Source organism: Rhinopithecus bieti, unplaced genomic scaffold (assembly GCF_001698545.2).
Source record: "Rhinopithecus bieti isolate Rb0 unplaced genomic scaffold, ASM169854v2 scaffold_15838, whole genome shotgun sequence".
Lineage (NCBI taxonomy): Eukaryota > Metazoa > Chordata > Mammalia > Primates > Cercopithecidae > Rhinopithecus > Rhinopithecus bieti.
Window position 1 is genome coordinate 3317856 of NW_016808928.1, and position 18376 is coordinate 3336231.

At 34.3% G+C, this 18376-nt stretch overlaps 1 protein-coding gene across 1 annotated transcript in view; it reads left to right on the forward strand.

The window, feature by feature from the left end:
- Window positions 1–18376, forward strand: part of FAT4 (FAT atypical cadherin 4) — a 197104-nt gene that overhangs the window by 123569 nt on the left and 55159 nt on the right. The window contains 1 exon segment of the mRNA XM_017887855.1: window positions 10724–10904. Coding sequence (XP_017743344.1) covers window positions 10724–10904 — 181 coding nt within the window.

An 18376-nucleotide genomic window follows, 5' to 3' on the forward strand; every position in this document is an offset into this window, starting at 1 on the left:
CTGTTTGCAGATGACATGATTGTATATTTAGAAAACCCCATCATTTCAGCCCAAAATCTCCTTAAGCTGATAAGCAACTTCAGCAAAGTCTCAGGATACAAAATCAATGTGCAAAAATCACTAGCATTCTTATATATCAATAACAGGCAGAGAGCTAAATCATGAGTGAACTCCCATTCACAATTGCTTCACAGGGAATAAAATACCTAGGAATCCAACTTACAAGGGATGTGAAGGACCTTTTCAAGGAGAACTACAAACCACTGCTCAACGAAATAAAAGAGGACACAAACAAATGGAAGAACATTTCATGCTCATGGATAGGAAGAATCAATATCTTGAAAAGGGCTATACTGCCCAAGGTAATTTATGGATTCAATGCCAACCCCATTAAGCTACCAATGACTTTCTTCACAGAAATGGAAAAAACTACTTTAAAGTTCACATGGAACCAAAAAAGAGCCCGCATTGCCAAGACAATCCTAAGTCAAAAGGACAAAGCTCGAGGCGTCACGCTACCTGACTTCAAACTATACTACAAGGCTACAGTAACCAAAACACCATGGTACTGGTACCAAAACAGAGATATAGACCAATGGAACAGAACATAACCCTCAGAAATAATACCACACACCTACAACCATCTGATCTTTGACAAACCTGACAAAAACAAGAAATGGGGAAAGGATTCCTTATTTAATAATTGGTGCTGGGAAAACTGGCTAACCGTAAGTGGAAAGCTGAAACTGGATCCCTTCCTTACACCTTATACGAAAATTAATTCAAGATGGATTAGAGACTTAAATGTTAGACCTAAAACCATAAAAACCCTAGAAGAAAACCTAGGCAATACCATTCAGGACATAGGCATGGGCAAAGACTTTATGTCTAAAACAAGAAGTCTCTTAACATTGCTTTCTCACAAAATGTTTATGGAGCACTCTACTCCAGATATTATTCTAGGTCCTGAAGATATGCTGGTGAAGATGTCTCTGTCTTTATACAGCTTACATTACAATCACAAAAATAGACAGTAGAAATTAAACAATATAATATATAGATTAGAAATGTTATGAAACATGATGCAGTTAAATAAAGCAGATTAACTGTCTAGAGAGTGTTAAGTAGTTACATATTTTACCCATTTGGAAAGTTGAATCTTTGGACTTGATGATAGTATTGGAAGCATAGGAAGCTACAAAAAGGTATGAATCAGGCCCGAATACTAGAATATTGGGGTGAGCAATTTGGAGATGGTGAGAAAAAAGATTTTAGGGCAAATTAGCAAGACTTAGTTTCTGGACATACTAGATTTGAAATAATATAACTAATTGAGATGTCAAGTAGAAAGTTAAATATAAAAGTTTAGTTCTCAGAGAAGACATTCAAGTAGAGATGTATTGCAGGAAGTCATAAACATTAGATGATATTCATTATATGCACACTTAGTGCTTGTAAGTTCCAGAATATGTACTATATTATCTCATTTAATCTCACAATAGCCCTGAAAGTTAGGCACTAGTATCTCAATTTTATGGATTTATAAAACAACCAACAAAAATTTGTGTTATAAAAGATAAACAACTTGTAGTGCCTATTCAGCTGTTTCTCAATGACTGCAGGATTTGAGGCCAATTCGCTTCACAGGGGTGATTACTTAACAATTATTTACCAATTCCCAAATGTCAGCCTGTCTACCATATTCTGTTTTATATAGACTATGTTTATATGAATTTCTTCTCTTTAGATTAAAATTTATTTTTATATTAAAGAGAACACTGTTTTAGGAAGCAAAAATCTTGTGTTTCTCTGTAAGTAAAATACCTGGTAAAGTCATAATATTCATAAATTAGAAATCACAGCATTATTCCCCTCCATAAATAAAAAAAGTGTATCCAAGCATTTTATTAAGTATAAAGTGCAAACAAATCTTAGATATTATACTATGAATATACAATACATATGATATACACATACCTCCATAGACAATGCAGTCAGTTGGGCTGTATGTTTGCATTGAATTTGGGGGTAGGAGATTAATCTGTGCACAAATTAAATATGTTATCCCTTGTCCTTTACAGATAATTCACAGTCTGTTATACTAAAGGGATATAGAGATTCTGGCTCTAGATTTGGCACAAAAGTTTAGTTATGAAGTATTTATATGTCAGCATAGTAGGTCTTCAGGGAACAGTTCAGTTATTAGCATTTCTAATTAAGGGTATTTATCATTCAACTGAAAGGGAATAAATTTCATTCTTGTACAGGGATTGAAATTTGCTTTTTAATGGAGGGAAACATGCTGCTTTTGCAAAGTTAATGCTAAAAGCTAAAAGGACTGATCATCATGCTTTATTTTATTGGTGAGCACCTGATAATATTTTGAATTAATGTTGTCTGTCACATTATTTACTTGAAGCTGGTCATTGCATTATAAATGGCTCTGTAATCAAAAGAGAGGTCAGAACTGTGTAATATTACATTTCACATCTGAAGATAATTGTTTTTAAATATTCCAGAAAGATCACATTTTGTCAATATTATTTGTGGGAATGTATGATAGAAAAATTTGCCTTGTCTGTTATGATGAACATTTTTAATAATGAAAATTGCTTGAAAACTTTTAAGGGCCCAATAATTCTGTAAATCAAATCGTGCTAGAGTTGCCTTCAATTACCGGACATGAAATGCATTTGACTTAATTTTATTTTTGAGTCTAGGGCAGCTTTTATTATTTCCACTGGCATATTTGTTATAGATGGGAATCTTGTTTCCAAAGTTAATAATTGGTTATTGTTTTAATTCCTCTTACCTGTAGCAGACTTTATATAAAGTTCGTTAGTGATCTAAGTATTATTCTAAATCATTTATTTAAATAGCATTCTTTTAAATCAGCTATTCTTTAGTCAGAAAAAAAAATTTCTACATAGAATTTTATTTGTGTTTTCTTAAGATAAAACTCCAAAAACATTTAATTTCCAAAATTCTATTGAATAAGAGCTAAACTTGCCATCAGGTTCCATAGAATTGAAATTTGATAAAATAATTTCAATCTATTATTCAATTACTCCATGTAAACTATAAATCTGAGTATACAAAGTAAATTAAACTTTGAAATGGCAATAAACTATGTTTAATATTTATGATAAAATTTATATAAAGTGTGTGATAAAGATTATGTAAAATCAAAACCAACCTGATTTCATTACGAGGATTTTATTATTTTCAAAGAAGTTTTCTAATTTTATATTTTTAAAACAATTCTTTTTAAACTTATTTTGATAAGTATTCTTAAATACATAATTTGATATTTTCACTCAGGAGGCAGGCAGAGGTAGGTTGAGTTTAAAATTAGGTGGTAGCCTCTAGTGTTTCAGAGTTTCAATAACTGTGTTGAGAATTTTGGGTTTCTTTAATGTCCTCCAAATAGTAATTCCTCATAATGTGCTTTTTGTAGGCATAAAATATTTGGTTATTATTATTTTTTATTTTATAATTTTTAAAAATTGTGATAAGATATGATTATCATTACATTTCTCATTTTAACAATTCTTTTAAGTGCATGGTTTAATGATTAATTATATTCACTTTGTTGTGTAATTTTTCAGTGACATTGTCATGACTTTACTAAATTCATTATTTTAGTTTTACTTCATGCCTTTTTTTATTATGTAATTTATCTTAAGGAAATACAGTGTTTTTGATAGATTCCTATGCAAAAATAATGAAACAAATCAAGTGATATTTAAGTGTGTATATATCTAATTTATATAAGCATATATAGAGAACTAATTAGCAGCAATGCGTTATTTTATAAAATAGAATTTGTAAAATACAGAGCTGTTGGTAATATTTAAAATGTTACATACTTTTTGTTTTGTGTATTTTTTTATTATTGTTCAAATTTAAATCTAACCACATAATCTTCAATGCTAATATAGGTTGGCTGAATTTCAGTACATTTTTTAGTGGATGGCTTACTTACTGTGAGAAAAATGAGTTTATTTCATGGGAAAAAAAGAAGCTAATACTTTATTACAACAAACACACCCCTAGTCAGGGGACCCATTCACCAAATATTTGATGTCAAGAAAAAAATGGCTTTGTTGCAAAGCGACAGAGTTAAGTAAAGTAGAAATTCTACTTCTGCTGAATAGCTTTTTTTTTTTTTTTTTTTTTTTTTTTTTTTTTTTGAGGCAGAGTCTCGCTCTGTCGCCCGGGCTGGAGTGCAGTGGCCGGATCTCAGCTCACTGCAAGCTCCGCCTCCCGGGTTTACGCCATTCTCCTGCCTCAGCCTCCCGAGTAGCTGGGACTACAGGCGCCCGCCACCTCGCCCGGCTAGTTTTTTTGTATTTTAGTAGAGACGGGGTTTCACCGTGTTCACAAGGATGGTCTCGATCTCCTGACCTCGTGATCCGCCCGTCTCGGCCTCCCAAAGTGCTGGGATTACAGGCTTGAGCCACCGCGCCCGGCCCTGAATAGCTTTTGATGTTTTAGAGAAGTATTTTTAATTTATAGGTGCTAACATAAAAAATATAATCTTCCTGACATTTGAACTTCAATCATTTAAACTCATTCATTACACTTATTATCTGTGTATTTTCTGATAGAGCAGTTACCTGAAACTTTTTTCTTTTTTAAATCTATTTTAAGTTTTAGGCCAGGGTGCAGTGGCTCACACCTGTAATCCCAGCACTTTTGGAGGCTGAGGCAGGAGATCACTTGAGGTCAGGAGTTCGAGACTAGCCTGACCAACAAGGTGAAACTCTGTCTCTACTAAAAACACAAAAATTACTCAGGTGTGGTGGCACGTGCCTATAATCCCAGCTACTTGGAAGGCTGAGCCAGTAGAATCGCTTGAACCCGGGAGGAGTAGGTTGCAGTGAGCTGAGATCACACCACTGCACTTCAGCCTGGGCAACAAGAGTGAAATTCCATCTCAAATAAAAAGTCTTATTTTAAATTTTCTTGTACTTCATTTAGTATATTTGAGCTGATTAAGCTACCAGTCTTAAAGGCAATGCTAGTTATTAGTTTAATAGTTTTTCATATTTAAGAGTATAAAATGTGACTCACACAAGGCCCAGGGTTAACTGTGGTATCATGAGCAATTGGAAGATTAACTGTGTACAGTCTCTCTCTGTCTCTCTCCCCATGAGTGTGTGCATGTGCACAATTTGGTTTGTGTAAACTTTAGGATACGCCATTCAGAATGTGGGTTTTCTTTTTTGGCTATTTTCTCTAAAAACTGAAGAAGATTTTTATCACTTTATCCATGTTTATCTTATATTTATGTATATATATGAATACATATATGCATACATATGTACACACACTACATATAACTTTACAAATTTAAATTTGAAATTATTTTCATCTGACTACTAATTGTAATTAGGCTTTTGACTTTTAACTGGAGTTCTGACTTCTAATTCAAATATCCACTGCGTCTTCCTAACCTCTACAATTACAAGTTTCTGAAACCTTGAGTTTTAATTTTTATTTGTATATTTTACCCCTTTTATTGGCTCACTGTCCTCTATCAGGAGCCTGTGTCATTATATCCTGCCTCTTTGTGATTGTGTCTGGTTTTCATAAATCAATCCCAGATGGAATTGAACAATTTTGCCCTTCTATGCCACTACCTATATAATTCATCATTATCAGATCTATTTGAGCTCAACATTGGCCCTAGTATTCTGATTCTTCTCATGGGATTCATGTTTAATTGGAACCTTCTGTTTCTAAGTAGTACACTATCTGTAAAACTTTGACCTTTGTCTGTAGTCTTGTCTTGTTCTCTGACCCCAGCCTTAGGCTAAGTCCCAGACTAGAAGACTGTAGTCCTAGATTGTATATTTCTAGAAGTGTTCAATTATTGGAACTTGCATTCATGTAATCACTAGACCACATTTTCATATAGAAAATGAGAGAAAAGGTTAATACAGACAGAGCACAAGACCTAATGGTATGCATTATGGGTTAATATAAAAATTAATTAAACATAATTATTCCTGTTTTCAATTAACTTACAACTTAATAGGACGTGAGTGGAGTATGTTGATAATTGTAATAATATAGAGTGAAACATCTGCAATAAGAGTAGCATAGTTTTATCTGAGCTTAATTAACTTAGAAAAGATTTTTTTTTTAAGAATTCAGAACTGGCTTTCTGTCTATTGTGGCTAAATGGAAATTGGTTAAGTTCTTTGGGTCTTAAGTTGGCTAACAAAATTAAACAAGAATACCTACTTTGTGGCATCTGTGCATTAAATGAGCAATACATGTATAAAATATGTATAGATCTGGTATCAAATGTGTTCAATAAAATATGTACAACACATGTATTTGTATATATGTACCTATATTTCAATTTAGATATAAATATATGAGCAAGGTTTACAGATAATGACTCTGATTTCAGTTTTTGACACACTAATGTTGAGGCTCTTCAGTAACTTGCAAGAGCAGACAAAGAAATAGGCAGTTGGATCTGACAGCCCAGAGGCAGTAGAAAGATTTGAATGAAAGATAAAGTTATAGTAAACATTGTGCAGCACTTCAAATAGGATGTGTCCACTACATGGTGGGAAACAGTAACACTCCAGAGGATCTCTCCACACAGTCAAAAGGAAAAAAATTAAAAAAAAAAAAAAAAAAAAAGCAAACACACAGACACAGAAAAGCAACAACAAAAACACAGCATCTTCATTCAATTAGCACATAAAAGAAGTGCCAAGATCTGTGGTCGCCAAAGACTAGGGAGTTTGTGTCACTCATCTGGCACAAATGCAATGAAAATAAGATTCACTTGAAATTAAGGAACATTCCATTTTTCTCCCTTGATTTCATTTATCTGCATAAAGCTGATTTGGAGGTTATGCTATCAGTCTACGAGCAAGAGGTTGGAGTAGGTTGGAGAGTTAGTAAGCGCCATTCACAAGAATAATAGTCAAACACATTGGAGGCAGGATTCAAAGTTCAGGTTAGTTAAATCTCAATAAAAGACTTAGAAATGTAGAACAAAATTTCTGTAAGGTTTCCTATGGAAAAAAATTTGAAAACTAACAAGACTTGTGTGCACATTTCCTGGGGCAACAAGAAAGTTGAGATAGTTGCAGAAATTGTACTTCACTTTTCTTGAGGTGGGAAAAAATAAATAAATAAGAAGAGAACTCCAAGAGCTTATGAAGTGGGTTGTGGCTGATTATAAAGGGAGAAAAAGGGGATTTTGGAGAAGGTTCTTGGCTCGAAAACAGACTCATGTAGATGTAGAATCACCTACGGGGCTGATCTTGGCTTAAGGATCGTTTGCCAATTTTGAGAATCATTCGCTAATCTTGAGGATCAACAAATGATCTTCAAGCCAGAATTGTCTGTTGTCACTTACGTGCTTTGAAAATCATCTGGAAAAATAAGATGATATTCTTTGGTATGAACACAGTGAGATTGAACTTGCTGTAATAAACAGGGCTCATTTTTTACTGCCCCCAGCATTTGCTTTCTAACTCAGAAAATGTATTTACAATAATATATGGTTTACAGACAAAGAAAGAAATCACATATTCTTGTCCAAATGCATCAGTCATAATTTAATGTGGTTTTCCATATGTGTATCACCAGACACTTAAGAATACCAAATATTAATATAAAGACTTTGACTGGCAGTTACTTATTTTCTAATTGTTAATTACAGCACAATGTGTATATCAGAAATATTCAGATCTTTCTTGAAATCTCACTGTAAGTCTTAAAATATCACATTTAAAATGTCCAATTTACTGTGTCTTCCATAAAACTGTGAATTTTAGAGAGCTAAATGTCTCATGTATTTTACCACATGTGAATCATTGAGATGAATTATGATTCAAAATATTTTCCTGAATAATATAAGACTGAATTGAAAGGGGAAGGGGTGGAATCCTGAGAGCTGTAATACAGAAAACTATATAATAAAAAATAGACTTTTCATATTTCAATTTCTATGGGTTCTTTAGTCTCTAAAATAAGTACAAGAATTACAATGAGAAACATGGAATATAATTTATGTACTAGGTAGTGTCCTAAGCACATTACATTCTTCTCAATACCCCTTTGGGATAGAGTCTATTATTATTCTCATTTCACAGATGAAGACTGATTTTTAGTGAGTAGAGTGAAGTATCAGTAAAAGAGATTAAAGAACCCTGCATCTCCTCCCATCCTTTGCCTCTCTGGAACCTTGATTAATATATCCCCTCTTTCGGTGTCTTTCTCTCTTCCATGGCATCCCCTTTTGCTCACACAAATGCACACATATTCCCTCAGTAATTTTTTGTTTGTTTGTTTGTTTGTTTATGCAACTGGTGGGAACTCTACTAACATTATTCAGAACACTAACTTCCATTTCATAAAATTATATATAGTGAAACACACATTCAAGAAATTTAAGCCAAACATTGGTACTCAACAATACACTCCAAAATATTTATTTTAACCTGAATATATTGCTTGTGAGAAATTTCAAATCTATGCCAAGATTATTGTGCTCAAATGTCCCACAAACTTAATCTGGCCAGTAGTGAAGGTCTTCCCTGTTGGGCCTTCTCTCCACCTCCTGCCTGGTGCTCTTCTAGGCTCAGTGACAGCACTGCTTGTCCAGACCCCCAAAGCAGCACAGGGAGCAGCACTGTTCCCCCTACTGGCAGTACCATCCAGCTTCTTGCCAGTGGTAAAGACTCCAGGGCTGCTTTACCCGGGTCACATCTCAGTGACATTCCTCACTAGATCTGTGGCCTTGAAAAAGCTACTTAAACTTTCTAAACTTGAGCTTACTTATATACCAAATGGAGATGACAGCAATGCTGATTTATGGGGATTAGACAGTTTATGTAAACTTCTTAAACCAGTGCATGCATATCTAAGGACTAAACAAGTATTTACTGTTATTGATATTTCTTTTAATATGTTGCACGGAATTTTTACAGTCTTATTTGATGTGTTTATTGTATCCTATATTCATATCTATTTTGTTGTGTGTGTGAAATATTTGTTGCATAATTTTACCATTGCTTACAGTAAGCAAGTACTAAAAAGGCATTTAATTTTTTTTAAGTTTATAGTTCATTATGTATATTACCAACAGATTGAGGGCTATTTTTCCCTTTAATGCAAAATCAAACACTAATAGGTAAGATTTCTGCAGTCATAAATTTTACATTAATTTTTTAGATATTTCTTAAACGTCAAATTTTTCTGACTATTTGAATGTTACTTTAAATGAAATACTTAATATAAAATATCTTTATATATATATATGGCAACAATAATCAGTGTGCAGTCTAAATTTAATTGCATCATTTTCTGGGAGGTATCATGGTTCTTTATTGTGTCTGCTCAAGCGGGTATACACATTCTTTCATCTAACCTAGAATTCACAAAAATAACAGATCTCCAAAACCATTTCATTCCATAATTTTTCCATCTGTTGATTTTGGTTCCTATACATACATCTGAGCATAAAAGCTCATTGGTACTAGGCCATGAGTAATTACAATCTAAGAACATAGAAAAACGATTGAATAGTGGTAAAGGAAACACCAGCAAATCACATGATTATTAGAAAATAATATTGTAAGGTTGTGAATCTCAATACCATTCTGTGATAATGAGGGCATTCCATAAACATTTTACAAATAAATGAATGAATGGTTTTATTTACAGAATATCGAATGGTGAAGTTAAGTAGGATTTAAATATCATATTAAGGGAAATCACTTTATTGAAGGTAAAGTAGTATCTTAGGCAGAAAAGGAGAGTGTCTGGGGCTTTATTCTATTTTACATAAATGCAGTTAAATGGACCTTCGTTGTTTCTATTTAGAAGAGTTTCAGTTTGAAAAACGGTTTTGAAAACACAATCAGTGGCAGATAATTTGCCTTTCAGTTATGGGGACAATGCACAGAATTCCAAGCAATATGGCATCTAGCCTTCACCACAAAATGAGTCTCTAACTCTGTGTAGTACAGATAGTGTGACCTAAGTGTTTGGCAAATGTCGGGTTTTCACGGTATATTGATAACAGCTGGAACAGGAAATAAAAATGAATCATTTCACATTACACTGAATTTTAAATAGAAGCAGCACAAATGATTCTGAGTTAGCTCATCATTATAAAACTATTCTAGCACGTGGAAGATAACACTTTTTGAGATATAACTTGAAGCTTTTTTTCCTCCCACTGACAGGTGTTGATTAGTATGGGAAAGGGATTTAAATACCTCAGAAACTCTTGAATTTGCGATAGTAACAATGATAGTTACAGCTGAGAGTCCAGTTTTTAACATTGCCTTGTTAGTTGGCCAGCTCTTCCATGCCTGTGGGTATTCTTCAAATCTGGCTTTGAGCTATTCAAATGTAATTTCAGAGAAATTACCAGCAGTGCCTCTTTTGTGGTATTTAAATGATATTGTTGTGTTCTACATTGTCGAATCAGCACCTTTAAAATAGAATAAGAGCATGACATATACTTTTCGTGCAGAGTTACTAGGAAAGAGTTGAAATTCTAGTTCACAAATGAAAATATTTTTCTTGTAACAAAATTTAAAATGCTCACTTATGTGTTCAGAAATTTTACTTTGATGTTTCCTGAATTCTCTTTAGTAATTCTGTCTACAGCTAATTATCATTAAATTTGTTATTTTTTGTTTATAAACATTGAGATTCGATTTTCTTTTCTTTTTAGGATCCCCTGCCCTGACTGGAACTGGAACAGTCAACGTCATAGTAGATGATGTCAATGACAATGTCCCCACATTTGCCAGTAAAGCATATTTCACAACAATTCCTGAGGATGCACCAACTGGAACAGATGTTTTATTGGTAAATGCCTCAGATGCTGATGCTTCAACAAATGCAGTTGTAAGGTCAGTACGTTTTCTTTTGTAAAGTTTGGCTATTTTCTCATTAAACATTGATTTTTGAACGACATGAATATAATGTTTAATTAAATGAACATTACATTAACACATATCCTGTTATTGTTATCTATTGCTGGTAGCTCACAATTCATAAAATGAGGATTCAAACAGTAAACATTCTACTTAGTACTCTAAGATTTTATTTAATTTTTATTTAATTTATATTTTTATCATATCTCATGGTTTTGTAGTTTGGGACTACACTAGGTGCTTCTTCTGTCTCATGAGGTTGACTGATGGCACTTCACAGTATTTACGTGATAACTGGATGATCTGGAGGGCTCAGGATGACTTTGCATGCCTGCTGCCTTGGCAGGGTTGGTTGGAAGGTTTCAGATCATCTAGGCCCCCTCTGTCCTCGAGTAGTCTCAGAACTTCCTGATGTGGTTCTTTAGCAAAGTAGTTGGACTTTTTACATGGTGGTTCTCAACTCCAAGAGCCACCAGTGAAAACTCCCAGAACTCTCGAAGGTCAGACCCAGATGTGCCATAGCAGCACCTCTCTAATACTCTGTTGGTCAAAGCAGTGATGACCAGCCCAGATTCACTGTGAGGAAAAACATGCATCACTCATTGATTGGAGAAATGTCAAAGAATTTTGACCATTTTTATTCCACTGCTAGCCTTAATAAGAATATTTGTGTACTCTTCATTTAGTAAATGTATTTTACTTTGCTTAAATCCTCTTAAAATAGAGAACATAAATATGATAACTTGTTCAGAGAGGATGTGAAAGAAATTGAGTTGTAACATTTTACTGACCTAGCTTGTCCCCTTCTTCCGTATCTATTCGAAACTAAGAAATGAAGATTTCCAAATATTCTAGAGAAAAACTCACACACATAAATATTTTATACCACTCCTCCACTTTCTATAGGCTGGTATTAGGTAAATTAGAGTTGCTTAGAGGGCTATCAAAGTAATGGAGCAGAAGATAAAATTTGAGGCATTAAGAATTATCAGCTATGGGTAACAGATATACTGATATGGTAATGATTTGATTGATGTCTTATTTTGTTGTTTGCTACCAATTTTCTTTCAACAAAATCATTTTGGAATGATTTCAACACACACATTTTAAGAAACACATTCAGACCATAATACTTGGTCTCTCTAAGGAATTACCTTTAAGCTGAAAGGACTGAGCTGTGGGATGGAATTAAGCACGTTGTGTTATCTAAGAAGGTCAGCATGTCTGGACCAGAGTGAGAAAGGAGTTAGAGAGGTAGGATGGGGCTAAATCATAGGCCATGTAAGGACTTCTAAGCCATGATACAGAATTGGGGTTTTCCAATTTACCTTTAGGTGGGAAACTACTGAGGAGTTTTAAACAGAAGAGACACATAAACTGGTCTACATTTGCATAGAATCTGATGAGAGAGGATTTATGGAGAGAAACCAGTGTACCATTTAGGCACTAATGAATATAGTTATCCAAGTAGAGTAACTTTATACTTATGTGGAAAAATGAAAATTGAGCAAATAGATTTGGGTCATGCCTTTGAAATTGGACGTGAGATCAAATGAAAGAGAGAAATCAGAATCATCTAAGTTTTCCACTCAAACACCTACGCAGATCATGATATGATATCATTTACTTTATTTACTCTGGTTTGATAAAATCTTATTGGAATATAATGTATTTTATGGTTGGTGTTAATAACTCCTTGCTATTCATAGTATCCTGAAGAAAATCTAATCTTTCTTCAGGTTAAAAGAGCTATTGTTTTAATTATTCATCTCCCATTTAAATTTTACACGGTTAGGTTATTTACTGAACAACTGATGGGATCTCCAGGAACATAAACTTTTATGTGTCTTATAAGTTACTTTTTTCCAATGATCTAGCATGATTTTGCATATAGCATCCAGCCAACAGATGTTTCTTTTTTACTTCTGCCTGTTTCATCAAACTTTGTATTTCTACAAATGGTATACTTACTTCAAGTTATACATTTTACTACACCTTTAGCATTTTCCTTTCTAGAAAATCAGCCTATCCAGATTATGTCTTTGCCTTCCACATATCTATTCCAGAGCTGAGCTTTTACAGCTAAGTATCCTCTTTTCTCCCAAGTGGACTAAATCTCTACTCAAGCTTCACTTCTAATTCTTCTATATCACAACCCTGGAGAAAGTCACGTACGCCACTGACAAAGTCAACATTCTAAGGAAAATTTCTTTCTTTCTTTTTCTTTTCTTTTCTTTTCTTTTCTTTTCTTTTCTTTTCTTTTCTTTCTTTCTTTTTTTTTTGAGATGGAGTCTTGCTCTGTCCAGGCTGGAGTGCCATGGAGCGATCTCAGCTCACTGCAACCTCCGCCTTTCGGGTTCACGCCGTTCTCCTGCCTCAGCCTCCCCAGTAGCTGGGACTACAGGTATCCACCACCACGCCTGGCTAGTTTTTTGTATTTTTTAGTAGAGACAGGGTTTGACCGTGTTAGCTAGAATGGTCTCGATCTCCTGACCTTGTGATCCGCCCGCCTTGGCCTCCCAAAGTGCTGGGATTACAGACGTGAGCCACCGCTCCCTGGCCAGGAAAATTCCTTAATATATGTTATTAATCTCTTCCCATTCAATTTCCTCCAACTCTTTAATTCAAAAGTTACTCATTTTTCTCATGTGTCTTCAAGTTATCTCTCTTCCTTGAACCATGTAGATATCTATATAAATGCTCATTTACCTAAGTTAGCATAGCTACAGAAATGCTCCAAATATCTGGTGTTGAATTCTGGTTCTTTTATTTGCCTGCCATTGTCTAGGAAAGTCATTTTAATGCCTCAAAGGCTTAGTTTCTGCATCAATAAAAACGAACTTAAAAATTTATACTTTACAGTTTGTGGACAAACTTTACTAACCACCTACTATGTATCAAACAGTATGTATGGAATCAGTTAATATCCATAAATATCTCTGGCATAATTATTAGGACATAGAAGTCATTAAATTAATTCAAGGTTTTTTTTTTTTTCCTTTTATTCTTCTCATATCATCTTTTTTACTCCTAATATAGTCTTTCTTTTACAATATCTGGTATATAACAGTGGTTGACCCTCAAATAAATGCATTGAATGATTTTAATATTCTCTAGAATAGCTGCTTATACTCATTCTATTTTTACTACAACATTCTTGAAAGGTTAGCTTCACAGCCTATTTTCTCTGGTCATTTATTCCCGAAAATCTTTAGTCTGATTTTTTTTCCTTCATTGCTTTACTGAAAAAAGGCCCTGTCAGAAGACTACTGAAATTTCTCAAGTTCAGTGACTTTTCTAAGTCCTTATTCTCCTTTACTTTTTTCATTGTTCATGCTATAGGCCAGACCATCTTTTCTTTTTGGCATTTTTTTCCTCCTCAATGTCTATATAAACATTATTTTTTATCATCCTGCATCTCTGATCACACACAGTTTGTCTTCTGTTTCTCCTTTTTCTCTCCCTGGAAAGTAATTTGAGTAATTCTTACTGCATTATTTTCTCAGTACTTTCGTGTGTGTGTGTGTGTGTGTGTGTGTGTGTGTGTGAGAGAGAGAGAGAGAGAGAGAGAGAGAGAGAGAGAGATTTATTCCATTAATGCAAGCATCAATTCCATGAACAAAACCTCCAAATCTGTGCTATCAATTCTGATTCCACTCCAAAACTTTCCACCCATATTTATAACTGGCTGATAGACATATTACACTGGAGGTTCTGTTAGCATCATAAACACAGTGTACCTAAAATTCCTTACTTTTCCTGTTTCTCATTTTGGTTTTCTGCTTTGTCTTAATAATATTGCCTTGGTTTGTTTTTTACCACACCTTGCGGCTAAGGGTCATCTTCTTTCTTATACTCAATCAGTGGACGAATTCTCATGTTTCTTCTTTCCTAATGCGTCTGGCACTCATTCTTTTCAGTGCATCCCTTCTGCCAAGATCCTAGTTCAGTCCATACTTACATCATGCCTGTACTATTATAATAAAAATTAACTCAATTCCACGACGCTAGTTTCTAATCCTTCCAATCTGTGTAGTACACTATCCTGTAAAATTATGAAGTCCTGACTATACATCAAAAACTTTGTTAAACTCTAAGGAGTTTGACACTCTAAGGCCCATAAGAAGTACAATTTAATAGAAGAGATAGTTTTGTAATTTCTTAAGTATAGTACCATATAACAAGTATAGTTTAAGCACAGAATAGGTGGAAAGAATGGTATAGTCGATGATACTTCAGTGACACTTGAGAAAATCAGTAGAAGCTTCAAATAATTAATAAGTTTTAGAAAGACAGAAAAGTAGTTTATGGAGAAATAAAGTAATGAAAGATATTCTAGGCAAAAACAGTATCAGGTGCTAAGGCAAAGAGCTATGCAAAAGCATGGCATTAGAGAAAGAAAGTATTTCCATATGGTTAGTGTGGTTTAGGAGTGGACTTTGTATATCGTATAAAAAATTCAAAATTTCTTTCTGCATCTAACGAGAGAAACAATGGAAATGTTTTAAGCAGCAAGCATAAAAACATGACTAGTTTATATTTCATAATGATTTCTCTCTCAGCATTATGGGAAATACTTTGTGCAAAGCAAAGCCTGAGTCAGTGAATTAAAGGGCAATGGCAGAAGTATGCCTCAACATGAGCATCTCTTGGCTCTGCTTTAACAATTATACTTCCTCAAAATCTTTCAATTACATTTTGCCTATGGTATAACTCCAGGTCTTCAAATTCTAGTCACCCCATAAATGGCCCCAGCATCTTCCCAAGCTAATTCTGCAAAACTCTGCAACATATGGCCAAAAATTCAGCATTGCTGGATCATTTTCTGCTCACGGGATGAGGATCTGTGCTTTCCCAAGCCTTATAGGTTTGTTCAATTTATTTGATATCTTTGACCAGAGCTTGGCAAACTGCTACCTGCAGGCCAAATTGGGCCAAGTGCCTGTTTTTGTAAATAAAGTGTTATTGGAACACAGCCATGCCCATTCATGTACCTATTGTCTATGGCTGCTCTTGCCATATGATGGTAAGCTGAGTATTGCAACAGAGAATATGTGACCTGTAAAGCTGAATATATTTACTATCTGGCCCATTATATAAAAGGTTTGCTGACTACTAGCCTAGACCTTCTTTTTTTCTGCCTTTTTGAACACTATTGAAAGATTGGTAGCCCCTTTACAACTTATGTTAAATTTAGCCTTTTCTGAGAAGGCTTTTATTTTAATCATTCCAGTCAAGAGTGTTCTGTCCTCTGAATACCTACACTGACACCTCTTTACTGTTTCATAGCACTTTACTGTTTTGTAGTTACTCTTTTTTTGTATCTTTCTGTTGTAAAGGGTATGAACTTGAAACCAGGATTTTTTTTTTTTTTTTTTACCTACTTAACCATGTCTCTGTTTTGGTTTTTTTAGTCGCCTTATCCATTTAACTATCTAAATATAGGTTGAGCATCCCTAATCTGAAAACCCAAAATCTAAAATGCACCAAAATCCTAAACTTTTTGAGCATCAACATGATGCCACAGGTGGAAAATTCCACACCTGATACCTTTGCTTTCTGATGTTTCAATGTTCACAAACCTTGTTTCAAGCAATTATCAAAAATATTAGATAAAATTATCTTCTGGCTATCTATATGAGGTATATATGAAACATAAATGAATTTTGTGTTCAGACTTGAGACCCATCCCCTAGATACCTCATTATGTATATGCAAATATTCTAAGATCCAGAGAAATCCAAAACACAACTCGTTCCAAGAATTTTGGATAATGGATACTAAACCTATATATAGATAGATTTGGATAGATTGTATATAATAGACTATTACATTATACATATATATTACATAGGTCCTATTATGTTGGTAAACTTAGACTTTTGAAGGCTCACCGTTTATCAATTACAATGCCAAGTGCTCTTTATAAAAAATATTTTTAATACTCAAAACTACCAAATAAAAATAGTAAAATGTGATCTCCATTTTACAGATAAAGAAGGCTTAAAATGTTAAGAAATTTTTGTGAATTTAAGTGTTATTAATGGGGTTTAAATTTATGTCCAAGTGAACTATGTTCTAAAGTCCAGTCTCTTTTCTTTCTTTTTTTTTTTTTAATTATTATACTTTGTGTTCTAGGGTACAGGTGCACAATGTGCAGGTTTGTTACATATGTATACATGTGCCATGTTGGTGTGCTGCATCCATTAACTCGTCATTTACATTAGGTATATCTCCTAATGCTATCCCTCCCCCATCCCCCGACCCCACAACAGGCCCTAGTGTGTGATGTTCCCCTTCCTGTGTCCAAGTGTTCTCAATGTTCAATTCCCACCTATGAGCGAGAACATGCGGTGCTTGGTTTTCTGTTATTGCGATAATTTGCTGAGAATTATGGTTTCCAGCTGCATCCATGTCCCTACAAAGGACACAAACTCATCCTTTTGTATCGCTGCATAGTATTCCATGATGTATATGTGCTACATTTTCTTAATCCAGTCTGTCATTGTTGGACATTTGGGTTGATTCCAAGTCTTTGCTATTGTGAATAGTGCCACGGTAAACATAGGTGTGCATGTGTCTTTATAGCAGCATGATTTATAATCCTTTGAGTATATACCCAGTAATGGGATGGCTGGGGCAAATGGTATTTCTAGTTCTAGATCCTTGAGGAATTGCCACACTGTCTTCCACAATGGTTGAACTAGTTTACAGTCCCATCAACAGCATAAAAGTGTTCCTATTTCTCCACATCCTCTCCAGCATCTGTTGTTTCCTGACTTTTTAATGATTGCCATTCTAACTGGTGTGAGATGGTATCTCATTGTGGTTTCGATTTGCATTTCTCTGATGGCTGGTGATAATGAGCATTTTTTCATGTGTCTGTTGGCTGCATAAATGTGTTCTTTTGAGAAGTGTCTGTTCATATCCTTTGCCTACTTTTTGATAAGGTTGTTTGTTTTTTTCTTGTAAATTTGTTTGAGTTCTTTGTAGGTTCAAGATATTAGCCCTTTGTCAGATGAGTAGATAGCAAAAATTGTCTCCCATTCTGTAGGTTGCCTGCTCACTCTGACGGTAGTTTCTTTTGCTGTGCAGAAGCTCTTTAATTAGATCCTATTGTTCAATTTTGGCTTTTGTTGCCATTGCTTTTAGTGTTTTAGACATGAAGTCCTTGCCCATGCCTATGTCCTGAATGGTATTGCCTAGGTTTTCTTCTAGGGTTTTTTATGGTTTTAGGTCTAACTATTTAAGTCTCTAATCCATCTTGTATTAATTTTTGTATAAGGAGTAAGGAAGGAACCCAGTTTCAGCTTTCTACATATGGCTAGCCAGCTTTCCCAGCACCATTTATTAAATAGGGAATCCTTTCCCCATTTCTTGTTTCTCTCAGGTTTGTCAAAGATCAGATGGCTGTAGATGTGTGGTATTATTTCTGAGGACTCTGTTCT